The sequence below is a fragment of the Marmota flaviventris genome, chromosome 4 (genome assembly GCF_047511675.1).
Source record: "Marmota flaviventris isolate mMarFla1 chromosome 4, mMarFla1.hap1, whole genome shotgun sequence".
In the NCBI taxonomy this organism is placed as follows: domain Eukaryota; kingdom Metazoa; phylum Chordata; class Mammalia; order Rodentia; family Sciuridae; genus Marmota; species Marmota flaviventris.
The window spans coordinates 73,759,780-73,774,266 of NC_092501.1; the positions used below are offsets into that span (position 1 = coordinate 73,759,780).

General features: G+C 39.8%; 1 protein-coding gene across 6 annotated transcripts in view; it reads right to left on the reverse strand.

Annotated features, from left to right (window-relative positions):
* The window catches only part of Marchf8 (membrane associated ring-CH-type finger 8), a 135,317-nt gene that overhangs the window by 76,991 nt on the left and 43,839 nt on the right, over positions 1–14,487 (reverse strand). For all 6 annotated transcript variants that reach the window (XM_027947882.2, XM_071611256.1, XM_027947885.2 and 3 more), the window contains exon 2: positions 7,743–7,922. In XM_027947882.2, the coding sequence (XP_027803683.1) occupies positions 7,743–7,844 (102 nt within the window). In that variant the 5' untranslated portion in view covers positions 7,845–7,922. The remainder of the gene's footprint in view (positions 1–7,742; positions 7,923–14,487) is intronic.

Sequence of the window (14,487 nt, forward strand, 5' to 3'; positions counted from 1 at the left end):
TTTTCCGCATCTATCGAGATGATCATATGGTTTTTATTTTTAAGTCTATTGATGTGGTGAATAACATTTATTGATTTCCATATATTGAACCAGCCTTGCATCCCAGGGATGAATCCTACTTGATCATGGTGTACAATTTTTTTGATATGTTTTTGTATCCGATTCGCCAGAATTTTATTGAGGATTTTTGCATCTAGGTTCATTAGAGATATTGGTCTGTAGTTTTCTTTCTTTGAAGTGTCTTTGTCTGGTTTAGGTATCAGGGTGATGTTGGCCTCATAGAATGAATTTGGAAGTTCTCCCTCCTTTTCTATTTCCTGAAGTAGCTTGAAAAGTATTGGTATTAGTTCTTCTTTAAAGGTTTTGTAAAATTCTGCTGTATACCCATCCGGTCCTGGGCTTTTCTTAGTTGGTAGTCTTTTGATGGTTTCTTCTATTTCCTCAATTGATATTGGTCTGTTTAGGTTTTCTATATCCTCCTGACTCAATCTGGGCAGATCATATGACTTAAGAAATTTATCTATGCCTTCACTATCTTCTAATTTATTGGAGTATAAGGATTCAAAATAGTTTTTGATTATCTTCTGTATTTCTGAAGTGTCTGTTGTGATATTGCCTTTTTCATCCCGTATGCTAGTAATTTGAGTTCTCTCTCTTCTTCTCTTCGCTAGCATCGCTAAGGGTCTGTCGATTTTGTTTATTTTTTCAAAGAACCAACTTTTAGATTTGTCAATTTTTTTCAATTGTTTCTTTTGTTTCGATTTCATTAATTTCAGCTCTGATTTTCATTATTTCTTGCCTTCTACTTCTTTTGCTGTTGTTTTGCTCTTCTTTTTCTAGGATTTTGAGATGAAGTATGAGATCATTTATTTGTTGGTTTTTTCTTTTTTTAAGGAATGAACTCCAAGCAATGAATTTTCCTCTTATAACTGCTTTCAATGTGTCCCATAGATTCTGATATGTTGTGTCTGTGTTTTCATTTATCTCTAAGAATTTTTTAATTTCCTCCTTGATGTCTTCTATAACCCATTGATCATTCAGTAACCTATTGTTCATTCTCCAAGTGATGTATGCTTTTTCCTTCCTTCTTTTATCGTTGATTTTCAGTTTCATTCCATTATGATCAGATAAGATGCATGGTATTATCTCTACTCCTTTATATTGTCTAAGAGTTGCCCTGTGACATAATATATGATCTATTTTTGAGAAGGATCCATGTGCTGCTGAGAAAAAAGTGTAACTGCTTGATGTTTGGTGGTATACTCTATATATGTCAATTGGGTCTAGGTTATTAACAGTGTTATTGAGTTCTATAGTTTCCTTATTCAACTTGTGTTTGGAAGATCTGTCCAGTGGCGAGAGAGGTGTGTTGAAGTCTCCCATGATTATGGTATGGTGGTCTATTAGACTCTTGAACTTGAGAAGAGTTTGTTTGATGAACATAGCTGCACCATTGTTTGGGGCATAAATATTTATGATTGTTATGTCTTGTTGGTGTATGGTTCCCTTAAGCAGTATGTAGTGTCCCTCTTTATCCCTTTTGATTAACTTTGGCTTGAAATCTATTTTATTTGATATGAGTATGGACACTCCTGCTTGTTTCCGAAGTCCATATGAGTGATATGATTTTTCCCAACCTTTCACCTTCAGCCTATGTATGTATTTTCCTATCAAATGCGTCTCCTGTAGGCAGCAAATTGTTGGGTCTTGTTTTGTGATCCATTCTACCAGCCTGTGTCTCTTAATTGGTGAGTTTAAGCCATTAACATTTAGGGTTATTATTGAGATATGGGTTGTTCTTCCAGCCATATTTGTTTATTTCTGTTACTAAACATGGTTTGTTTTCCTCTTTGATTATTTTCCCCCCCTTACTGTCCTACCTCCCACTGTTGGTTTTCATTGTTATTTTCCATTTCCTCTTCCTGTAATGTTTTGCCGAGGATGTTTTGAAGAGATGGTTTTCTAGCTGCGAATTCTTTAAACTTTTGTTTATCGTGGAAGGTTTTAATTTCATCTTCCATCCTGAAGCTTGATTTCGCTGAATACACAATTCTTGGTTGGAACCCATTTTCTTTCAGTGTTTGAAATATGTTATTCCAGGATCTTCTAGCTTTCAGAGTCTGTGTTGAAAGATCAGCTGTTATCCTGATTGGCTTACCCCTAAATGTAATCTGCTTCCTTTCTCTTGTAGCTTTTAAAATTCTCTCCTTATTCTGTATGTTGGGCATCTTCATTATAATGTGTCTAGGTGTGGATCTCTTATGATTTTGCACATTCGGCGTCCTGTAGGCTTCTAGGATTGGGGATTCTGTCTCATTCTTCAAGTCTGGGAAGTTTTCTCGTATTATTTCATTGAATAGACTGCTCATTCCTTTGGTTTGGAGCTCTGTACCTTCCTGTATCCCAATGACTCTTAAGTTTGGTCTCTTAATGTTATCCCATATTTCTTGGATGTTCTGCTCATGGTTTCTTAACAGTCTTGCTGAGCTGTCTATGTTCTTTTCCAGTTGAAATACTTTGTCTTCATTGTCTGATGTTCTATCTTCTAAGTGTTCTACTCTGCTGGTAGTATTCTCCATTGAGTTTTTAAGTTGGTTTATTGCTTCCTGCATTTCTAGGATTTCTGTTTGTTTGTTTTTTATAACCTCTATCTCCCTGTATAGTTGATCCTTTGCTTCCTGGATTTGTTTGCGTAATTCATTGTCGAAGTGATCTTTCATTGTCTGATTTTGCTGTTTAATGTCTTCCTTGATACTCCAGATCATCTGAAGCATGTATATCCTGAATTCTTTATCTGACACTCAATCTGCTGCAGCTGTTACCTCTTCTAAAGTTGCGTTGACCTACATTGCTTGTGGTCCTTTCTTTCCTTGTCTTTTCATACTGCTTGCGTATCTTTCCTGCAGGCGTGGGCGGCGGCTCTGCTCTCTCCTTATTCCAATTGGGGTGTCGTGGCTACCACGCCGGCAGGTCACTGGGCCTGTTCTGGGCGCTGGCAGCGGCTCTGTTCTGCCCCTACTCCAATTGGGGTGACGAGTGTACCACGCCGGCAGGCCACCGGGCCTGATCCGCCGGTTGGTTGCAGGTTTGCCTACCCTGCAGGCGTGGGCGGCGGCTCTACTCTGCCCCTACTCCAAATGGGGTGACGTGTCTGTCGTACCGGCAGGCCACTGGGCCTGTCCCGCTGGTCGGTCGCAGATCTGCCCACCTTTCGGGCACGGGTGGAGGCTCTGCTCTGCCCCTACTCCAATTGGGGTGTCGTGACTACCCCGCCTGCAGGTCGCTGGGCCTGTTCCTGGCACGGGTGGCGACTCTGCTCTGCCCCTACTCCAATTAGGGTGGTGTGTGTACCACGCCGGCAGGCTCCTGGGCCTGATCCGCTGGTCTGTTGCAGGTCTGCCTACCTTGGAGGCGCGGGCGGCGGATGTGCCCTGCCCCTCCTACCACGCCTGCGGACCCCTGGGCCTTATCTGCAGGTTGGTCACAGGTCTGCTCACCCTGCGGGCACGGGTGGTGGTTCCGCTCCGCCCCCACTCCAATTGGGGTCACGTGACCACCACACCGGCAGGGCCTGATCCGGGCGTGGGAGAAGGATCTGCTCTGCCCCTACTCCAGTTAGGGTGACGTGTGTACCACACTGGCAGGCCACTGGGCCTGACCCGCCAGGCTGTCACAGGTCTGTTTACCTTGCAAGCGCGAACGGCGGCTCTTCCCTGCCCCTCCTACCACGCCCATGTACCACTGGGTCGCGGGTCTGCCCACCTTGCGGGTGCGGGTGGCGGCTCCGCTCCACCCCCTCTCCAATTGGGGTCACGCGGTCACCACGCTGGCGAGCCGCTGGGCCTGCTCCGGGGGCTGGCGGCGGCCCGGCTCCTCCCCTCTGGCTCGACGACAAATTGAGGAGACTCAGGTGTCTGTGCCTCACCCCCCCTACCAGGAGACCAACTGTTTATGTCGCCGCTGGTATTGATGAAGTTCTCTCCTCCGCCGCTTTCTGATGACATCATATCTCTGCCATGTTGGTATCCTATGCGAATGGCAGCATTTCGTTCCCCTTGCCGGTCAACCAAAGCAACCGGTGAGTCCTGACCGGCCCTCAGCAGGACCCGGACCGAGAAGCAGTTTCCGCGGGCTCCTAGCCCCAGGCCAGGGAAGTTCCAGGAGCCTGAACTCGGCCGCTCCGTGCTCGGTATAAGCTCCTATAAGTGTAGGCTCCAAGAAGCAGTCCCCGCGGGCTCAGTTCCAGGAGCCGGAATTCGGCCGCTTAGTGCTTGGTGTATGCTCTGGTAGGAGCAGGGTCCAAGAAGCAGCCTCTGCAGGCTCCGCAGCCCTGGGCCAGGGCGGTTCCGGGATGGTTCCGGGAGCCGGAACTCGGCCGCCCCGCGCTCGGTGTTCGCTCCGATAAGATCAGGTTCTAAGAAGCACCCAGGCACTGAACCCTAGCAATCTGTCTGCAAGCCGCAGGCGAATTGCAGCCTGAAATTACCTGTTCTATGGCTGAATGAGCTGCGGTCAGTCGAAAACAGGGATGGTGACGTCAGCTTTCCAACATGGTGGCTGCTGGCCTCCTCTGTGGTCTGACCGGTGTGGAGAACCGAGATGGACCGCTTCCTTCCCCCGTCTCGAACCCAGAATTCAGCCCTGAGTACGGTGCTTTCACGGCTGGCAGAAACTGCAGCGCTGTATCCCTGCGTCGCTATCTCCTCGTTTCCCAGCGCGCGCTGCAGACTCAAGCCGCGGGGCGATTTGCTGAATAAGCAGTGTTACCCTCCGTGCGACAAACCTCTCGCGTTTGAGTCCCCGTAGCCGATCCTCGTGCGATGGAAATCCTTCCTCCAGGTTCCGGAGCACCCCACTATTGCTGGAAATTCCTAACAAGATAGCCTTTAGCCGTCCTGACTTGTCATACTCCCACACAGTGAAGCAGCACACGGGGGCAATGCACTCCCCTCGCCGCCATCTTCCGGATATTTTCCTTTCTGTTCCACACCAAGTACGTGTAACTTTCTCATATGCATGGACTCTCATATACTGCTATGGACTAAATGTTTATCTCACCCCCCCCTCCAAATTCCTATGTTGGAACCCTAGTCTCCAATGGGATGGTATTTGGAAATAATGCATCTGAGAAAAATTAGGCTCTAAGGGTGGAGCTCATGATGAGATTAGTGCTCTTCTGTGAAGAAACATGAAAAAGCTTCCTCTCTCTCCTCTCAATATATGAGGACATCACAGGAAGGCAACTGTTCACACACAGTCAGAAGTAGGAACCCTGACCTCAGACTTCCAGACTCCAGAACTGTGAGAAATACATGTTTATTATTTAAGCCACCCAGACTATGTTATTTTGTTACAGCAGCCAGAGCAGACTAAGAGACACACCAAGAGATTACAGCCATCTATTGTCTAAATTCAACCTACAATGAAAAAGAAATTGGCAGTCTCGTCAAGGTCAAACTGAGTGCTGAGAGGAATAAATACTTACCAACTTTAAAAAAAAAAAAAAAAAGAAATTGGCAGTCTCAACTTGGTATAGGCAAGTACCTTACAGTAAGATTTAGTTATATTTAAAAAACCATTTGGGTTAAAGAAGGGTTATAAGAAAAGACTATTAATTTAAATAAATCTTCCACTGACAGAATATGGGAAAGACATTTGAGGGTCTTCTTTCAACCCTAGCAAGTGAGAAAAAATAATGAAAAATATTAATACAACTAACAATTATCTACTTTACCACTACCCTCACAGCTGGCATTTCAACCAGTGCTGGTCACACTTCTCCCAAGTGCTCAGCTAAACAAAAAAGGGTGTGGGAAAACACAAACTAAGAATAGAGAGAGTTATTTTCATTTATAGAAATTTTCATTTTGAAGTCCAGGTACTTCAAAAGAGCTAGAATATGATAGATTTTTTTTAATTCTTTATGGAATAATGGAAAGAATGGTGTCCAATCAACTACAATAACTTCAAATTGAATGACACTTATTAATTTTTTTCTTAGTCTTTGGTAAAGATCAGTTTAACTATGAAATAGAAATTCTACAAGAACTAATTGGCATATGTTTATACAGCACGTTGCAAAGGCAATGGAGAAAGCAGGAAGTCATCCTTTATTCTTTCCTGTGCCTCCCCACATATATTCAACAAGTCCAATTAAGAAATAAACTAAATACTCCATTAACCTATCCCAGATGATATCACCATCACCTTTTTCCCTAGGCCAAGGATCTTCAGGGATTGGCCTATCTTTAAAATACAGCTTCCACTTGTTTTTGTAAACAACCTTTTATTGGAACACAGGTCCAAACATTGACATATTGTCTTAGTGTTTTCATATCACAATGGCAAAGTTAGTGAGTGTGATTGGCCCACAAAGTCTAAAATACAATCAGACACCACATAATGTTTTGATTACACTGCCTAGTGACTCCTTCCTTGGCTCTCTTAGTTATACAAGTACACTCTCATGATGTTGGCACAATGATAAAATTGCCTTATAGTCTATTTCCCAGAATGTATCCCCATAATTTTTTTTAAATTTTATTGGTGCATTATAGTTACACATAATATTCACTGTGACATACTCATACATGCATATCTCATATCCTTATTTATAAGCAACATATAACTTTATTTATTATCTGGCCTTGTACAGAAAAACTATACCAAACCTAGATTAACTAAGCTATTAAATAATCCTCTGCTCTCCCAGAACTTACTGAATTCATTCTACAAACTGCAGTCCCAGGGAAACTTTTAAGAACAAAAATCTGATCGTTCAATTCTTTGTACAGATAAATCCAAACTCCTTAAAGTAGCTTTCTGCTGATTTTTCCAGCTTCCTATCTTGCCACTAAACAATCTGACCTTTGTGCTCAAGTTATTTTATTTTAATCTCTCCAAATTCACATTGCTCTAATCTTCAGGAATTTGGCATGTAGCATTTCCCCAACTTGGCATACTATGCCTCCTCCCTTTCTCCTAACTCCAGATCATTGTTTCAGGTCTCTGCACAAATGCCATCTTTTCCAAGAAGACTTCCTTGACCCCACTGGCTGGGATTAGAAGTCCTAAACATTCTCCATCCTGAACTTCTCAGACTCTAATGCATAGTTATTTTCAAGCCACATCACAAGTACAAGGGCAGAGAGAGGCTCAGTGGTATTAACTATGGTACCCTTTTAACCAAGTAAAGCATTCCTAAATTTTTCTTCAAATAAATTTATGCTTTATATCATGTTCTGAAAATTAAAAGAATTTTATCTTTTTGGGGGGCAGGGGGTACTAGGGATTGAACTCAGGAGCACTCGACCACTGAACCACATCCCTAGCCCTAATTTGTATTTTATTTGGAGACTGGGTCTCACCGAGTTGCTTAGTGACTTGCTTTTGCTGAGGCTGGCTTTGAATTCGTGATCCTCCTGTCTCAGCCTCCAGAGCCATTGGGTTTACAAGCATGTAGCACTGTGCCCGGCACGAACTTTATCTTAGTGATTTATCAGAAGTAATCAGGCATACAGATTTAACCAATAGATAAACCATTTATAACCATTTATGAACAGAATAAGTTTACATCAAAATCAGAAAACTACCAAAAGACAATCTCTTCTAAGCACAACTATTGTGTGCTTATTAGTATATTACCTAAGGAAACCCTGATTTTAGAGCTTAAGTATTATTAAAGATTATATTTAATGAACTTTTAATGAAAACTAAAAAAAAAAAATGTATTCTCCCATTACCTGTTCTTCCCTCTCCTTTTCTTTGGTCTTACTTCTGTAGACTCTAGCAGAAGTAGCATCCTGGGATGGAATGGCAGAGATCTGATGCAGTGGCATGCTCATCCCAGCCTCTGATCCAGTTTCCTTCTTTATAGAAGAGAGTCTCCACTGGTAGAGTCATCTTGGGCCATGGACTTCAAGCTAAGAGGAGTGAAGAGAAACATAACTGAGCTAAAATACTTTTCTAAGAATGAGATTAGCATTTTATCTTTAATTTCATATTTTGACTTAAATAGATAATGATAAATGTTTCATCTTCAAAAATGACAGAAGTTAGCCAGATGTGGTGGAACACACCAGTGATCTCAGCAATTCAGGAAGCTGAGGCAAGAGGATTCAAATTCAAGGTCAATCTCAGCAAGTCAGCAAGGCCCTAAGCAGCCTAGTGACAGCCTGTCTCAAAATAAAAAGGATTAGGGTTATGGTTCAATGGTTAAGCGCCCCTGGGTTCAATTCCTGGTATTCAAAAAAAAAGGAAAATGACTTTTTAGGAGGAAAATTGTAACATTTCTCTAAAATGGGAGTATGCTGAAGAGGCTGGTGGATCAGGTACATGTATAATCAAAGATTAATTCTCCATTGTCTACTTAGGTTTAAGCACTTTATTCATCTACTATATTTTTGAAGTTAAACTTTTTTCACAATCAAGCACTCATCCTGATATAAGCAGTTATGTTTCCTTAAAACTGCTGCTCTTGAGCATATACAATAGTAAGATTGGAGGTTAAGATACATGCCCATGACAATCTCAGGGGACCATTTATGCCACAGAAACACAAATGCAAGAGGGTTTAAAATTATTTGCAGTTTTTAAGTACCTGCCTCTTTACAGCCACTTAAGCTAGTCTTCTGATGTACACCCCCGCCTCCAGGAGATAGACCTGTAAGTTTACTTGAAACAATACCTCTCCTGTGCCAGACGTATTGAAGGTAAGTCTAACTAAGTCTATAAACAAACTAAAAAACAGACCATACCACTTTCTAAAATTTTCAGTTGTGGAGGGACACAATGTCTGTGTGTGTGTGTGTGTGTGTGTGTGTGTGTGTGTCTCTCTCTCTCTTTATTTATTTTATATGGTGCTGAGGATCAAACCCAGTGCCTCACATGTGCTAGGCAAGGGCTCTACACTGAGCCACAACCCCAGCCCACCATGTCACTTTTTAATGTGAAGGTAATTATGAAAGCATAAAGCAGTTACTACACTATTTTCTTTGCAAAATCTCCAGATATCTATCAATTTATCTTTAAAAGCAATGGTTAAACCTCTATATTATACCTAACAATCAATTCCACTAATGCTAACTCAGAAAATATGGGACACCTGAAATGAGCATCCATATCTGTTAGAACTGAAATGCCAAGGCCAGTTCTTTGAGTCTGGGGATGGAAATCCTATGTTCATGGATCAGAAGACTTTATATTGTTAAAATGTTTACAGTTTGAATCTGGAATGTCTCCCAGAGGCTTGTGTGTTAAAGGATTGGCCCCAGCTGACAGCAATGTTGGGAGACAGTGGAACCTTTAAGAGGCACAGCCTAGTCAAAGGAAGCAGGTCAATGGGGGCATGCCTTTGAAGGGTGTGTTTTGTCCAAATCCCTTTCCTCCTTCTCTCCCCATCTTTATTTCTCTCCCTTTCACCTCTCTCCCTCCCCACATCCTTCCTGGTCACCATGAAATGAGCAGTTTTCTTCCACCACATTCTTCTGCCATAATGAAATGCCTTATTATAGGGCCAAAAGCCAAAAGGCCAAGAGATCATGGACTGAAGCCTCTGAAACTGTAAGCCAAAAGAAATCTCTCCTCTTTTTAAGTTTTTTATATCAAGTATTTTGCCAAAACAACAGAAAACTGACTAACACAGATGGCAATTCTCCCCAAATTGATCTAAAGATTCAAAGTAATACCTATCAAAATGTAAACTGACTTTTTTGCAGGAATTTGAAAAGCTAGTTCCAAAATTTATATAGAAATTCAAGGGACTCAAAATTGCTAAAATAACCTTCAAAAAGATGAACAAAATTGGAAGATTCACACTTCTCAAATTCAAAACTTAGTACAGTTATCAAGATCATGGTATTGAATAAGTATAGATAGATCAACAGAGATGGGTATGGTGGTACACAATATAATCCTAATGACTCAGGAGGCTGAGGCAGGAGGATTGCAAGTTCAAGACTAGCCTCAGCAAATTAATGAGGCCTTAAGGACTTAGCAAGACCCTGCCTCAAAATAAAGACATTTAAAAAAAGAGCTGGAGCTATCACTTAGTGGTAAGCAACCCCTGGTTCAATCCCCAGTACCAAAACAAAACAAAAGAATATATATATATATAGATCAACAGAATAGAATATAGAGTCTAGGATTCATGTTATCTATGGTCATCTGATTTTCAACAAAGGCCATTCTATGGTGAAAGAATAATATTTTCAAGAGGATGGAGACAACTGAATAGCCACATGCAGAAGAATGAATGTGTATCCCTTCCTAAAATAAAGAAAAAATAGACAAACTACACATCACCAAAAAAAAAAAAAAAGTGCTTTTAAAGACATCATCAAGAAAGGGAAGAGCCCAGTCCAGTAGCACACACCTACAATCCCAGTTACTGAGAAGGCTGAAATAGGAAGATATCAAATTTAAGGCCAGCCTGGCTAATTAAATGATACCCTGTCTCAAAATTTTAACAAAAGTGTCAGGGTAGGACTAAGGGTGGATATAGTGACAAAGCACCAAGTTCAATCCCCAGTACTGAAAAACAACAACAACAAAAAAAAAAGTGAAAAGATTTCTGGATGTGTGTGCATACCACAATCCCAGCTATTTGGGAGGCTAAGGCCGGAGGATCACAAGTTCAAGGCCAGCTTTCAAAAAACATTTTTAAATAAAGGACCAGAGACAGCTCAGTTCAGCAATAAGTGCTTGCCCAGCATGTGCAAAACCCCTAGGTTCAATCCCTAGTACCACCAAAAAAAAAAAAAAAAAAAAAAATCCACAGAATAGAAGGAAGTTTTTGTAAGTCCTGTATCTAGTAAGTGATTTGTATTCAGAATATGTTTAAAAAAAAAAAAAAACTCTCTTACAATTAAATTTAAACCCAATGAAAAACAATTACTCAAAATCTTTGGTCATCAAAAGAAATGTAACACAAACCATGAAATATCATTTTAATTATGTCTCTAACTAAAGACACTGCTGATAGAAATATATGCAGCTGCTTTGGAATACAGTCTGATCCTTTCTCAAAATGTTAAACATGTCACCACATGACCCACCAATTCCACTCCTAGGGCATACACACTCAAAAGAAATAAAAACATTTGCCCCATTTATGAAAACTGCCCAAAAACTTGTTTTTGTATTCTCCATTCAGTAGACTCATTCAATAATAAAAAGAAATAAAGTACTGACACATGCAAATGGATGAACTTTGAAAAAATGTCATTTTAAGTGAAAGAATTTAGTCACAAAAAAACACACAATATGATGACATTTGTATGAATGTACAAAGTAGATAAATCCACAGAGACAAAAAGTAGACTGCTGATTCACAAGGACTGGGGTAGAAATAGGCAAATAGTAGGGGGAAATGGCTAAAAGGGTTTCCTTTTTAAACCAATGAAAATGTCCTAAAAATGACAATAGTGATGGTTATATAACTCTTGGATACACTAAAAGTCATAAGATTATAAACTTTAAATCAGCAAATTGTAATGGGCATAAACTATATCTCAATAAAATTATTTTTAAAAGAATGTGGAAACAATTAAAGTGGTCTAAGAGAAATTTTTATTTTCCCTTTGTTCATTCCCTAATAATGTATCTAGATGACACGGAAATGCCAATTGCTTCCCCATCTCCCACCCTTCCACTTTTAAGAACGGCAACAGAAAGAGTACAAAATCAGCAAGCAGAAACTAATGCTCAAGTCCTAGCACTAAACTGTGAGAGGTTAGGCAAACTGACCAATTTCTAAATTCTTACTTCCTGTCTGTAAAAGACAAGGGTAATAACCTCAATTCAATTCAAAGGATTGCTGTGAAGATCAAATAAGATTGTGGCCATGTGCACAAATTAAAGAGTTCTCTTTAGCACATGTACCAATAAGGTTTTCCAGGTATTTGCAGTAATTTTCTCTCTCTGCATCACAAAGGTCTATCTAATTGCTTTGTCTTAAACAGTGCTATTTTCTCTTCCTCCTATGCTTCAGTGTAACACAAGATTTCCACAACTGGGACCTCAAATCTTTCTGACATTTATTTAAGACCTCTAGGCATCTTGACTCTGAGGGAAAGCAAGGATGACAAATCTATCGCTCTAAGGAGAAATGGATGGCCTGATAAAGAAGACAACCAGCAAGGGTTAACAACTGAACTTTCTGTTCTATGTGCTTTCCAGATAGTCAAAATGAAAGAAGATCTGCCCATTCCATTAACAACGTTGTAGACAAATACAGATGATGAAGGGGAGCCAGGAGAAGACAAAGATGCTATTGCAGACTCCCTGAGGAAAAAAATCACCCAAAAAGGGTCTGCCTTCCTCCCAGCACACTTGCTTGCAAGATGCCAGGTTCCGGCAGCACTCTGCTCTGTCCCCTAAGTCCTGGCTGAACGTTACAAGATATGTATGCACAAAAGAGCAGAGGGTAAAAGGGAGATACACAAAGATTCCCATACCTACAGGAAATCAAAGGTATGTTCAAAAATGGATCAGAAGTTACCATCCCATTCATAACACCTGAATATACACAAATAAAACTTGTTTTCCAGGAAAAATCTTCAGTTGTCAGTCATTTATGTCATTTGATGCTACAAACAAATGATAAAATCCAACCTCAATATGAAATTTCACAAAGTAGCAATGGAGAACCCCTAATAACTTAAAAAAAAAATCTCAAACTAAAATTTAACAAACACAGCAAAACTCTTAGAGACATTCTAGCCAGGTGCTATGGCACAGGTCTATAATTCAGGCTATCTGGAAGTCTGAGACAGGAGGATCTCAAGGTTCAAGGCCAGCCTAGGCAACTTAGCAAGACTGTATCTCAAAACATAAAATAAGGGCTATGAGTGTAGTTCAACAGTAGAGCATGTACAAGGCCTAACATGTGGGTTTAATCCCCAAAACTTAGAGACATTCTAATTAAACTGAAAAGCAAAATAAGCACATTATCACTGAGGTTTATAAACATATGGTTTGAATTTTCTGCAAATATACAAACACTTAAAAATATCCCAGCAGCTTGGGAGGCTGAGACAGGAGGATGGCAAGTTAAAAGCCAGCCTCAGCAACTTAGCAAGACCCTGTCTCAAATTAAAAAAAGGATGTTGCTCCATGGTTAAGAGCCCCTGGGTTCAATCCCTGATACAAATAAATAAGTAAATGGCTTGGGAGTATAGCTCAGAGTGTTTGCCTAGCATCAGTAAGGCCCTAGGTCCAATCCCCAGCATGGGAAAAAATAGAGAATTTCATAGTACAGTGGAAAGGCTGAAGTCCAAAGAAATTTTATAAGAATTATTGGGACCAGTTAAAGTTATGAACATTTGTATAAAATCAGTAGGGTACTCCAATGCAAGGAAAAATACACATACGCACACATATATACACACATATATATATGTGAGCATATATATGTGTGTTTTATATGTGTATATGTTACTTAAAGTAGTAGAAGTAAATGATATAAAAATTAAGAATTAGCCAGGTATGGTGGCTTATGCCTATAATCCCAGCAGCTCAGAATCGAGAGGCAGAAGGAATCCAAGTTCAAAGTCAGCATCAGCAACTTAGCGAGGCCCTAAGCAACTCAGTAAGACCTTATCTCTAAATAAAATACAAATAAGGACCGGGGGTGTGGTTCAGTGGTTGAGTGCCCCTGAGTTTAATCCCCAGTAGCAAAAAACTAAAATAAGATAAAATAAAACTAAGAACTTTTCATGAAAAAAAAAATAATGATTTATAATATTTTTGAATACTATAATAAAGATGTGCTCTTTCTAAAACTGAAGCATGTTAAATGTAAAACCATCAAAATCAAAACAAGAATTTTGGTTATAAAATGGTACTAAAATTATGCATAAGAATAAGCTAATCAAGTAAAAAAATGTTGGGAAAAAGCAATAAGGAGATGAGTCCTATTAAATATTTAGAACAAAAAGGATGGTGGAATATGATGGACATCATTATCCAAAGTACATGTATGAAGACATAAATAGGTGTGAACATACTTTATATACAATCAGAGATAAGAGATATTAAAAATTGTGCTGTATATGTGTAATAAGAATTGTAATGCATTCCACTGTCATTTATTTTTTTTAAAAAAATCAATTAAAATTTTTTAAAAAGAACTTACAAAGGAAATGTGAAGAATATTTAAGTATTATAAGGCAATTATTATTACTAAACAACAAGAAACGGATACCAGACTACAAAGAGATCAGAAACTAATTGAATTGTACTGAAGAATATAATAGCCAACAGCCCAAAATTACAGGAAGGGACAAGTTTTCAATGGGGTTGGGATAACATATTATCAATATACTAAGCATTAGACTCATATAGTATGAAGCACATAAAAGTTAAATGGAGGGACTGGGGTTGTGTCTTAGTGGTAGAGTGCTCGCCTCGCACACTGGGTTCGATCCTCAGCACCACATAAAAATGAAATAAAGATGGTGTGTCCACCTACAACTAAAAAATAAATAT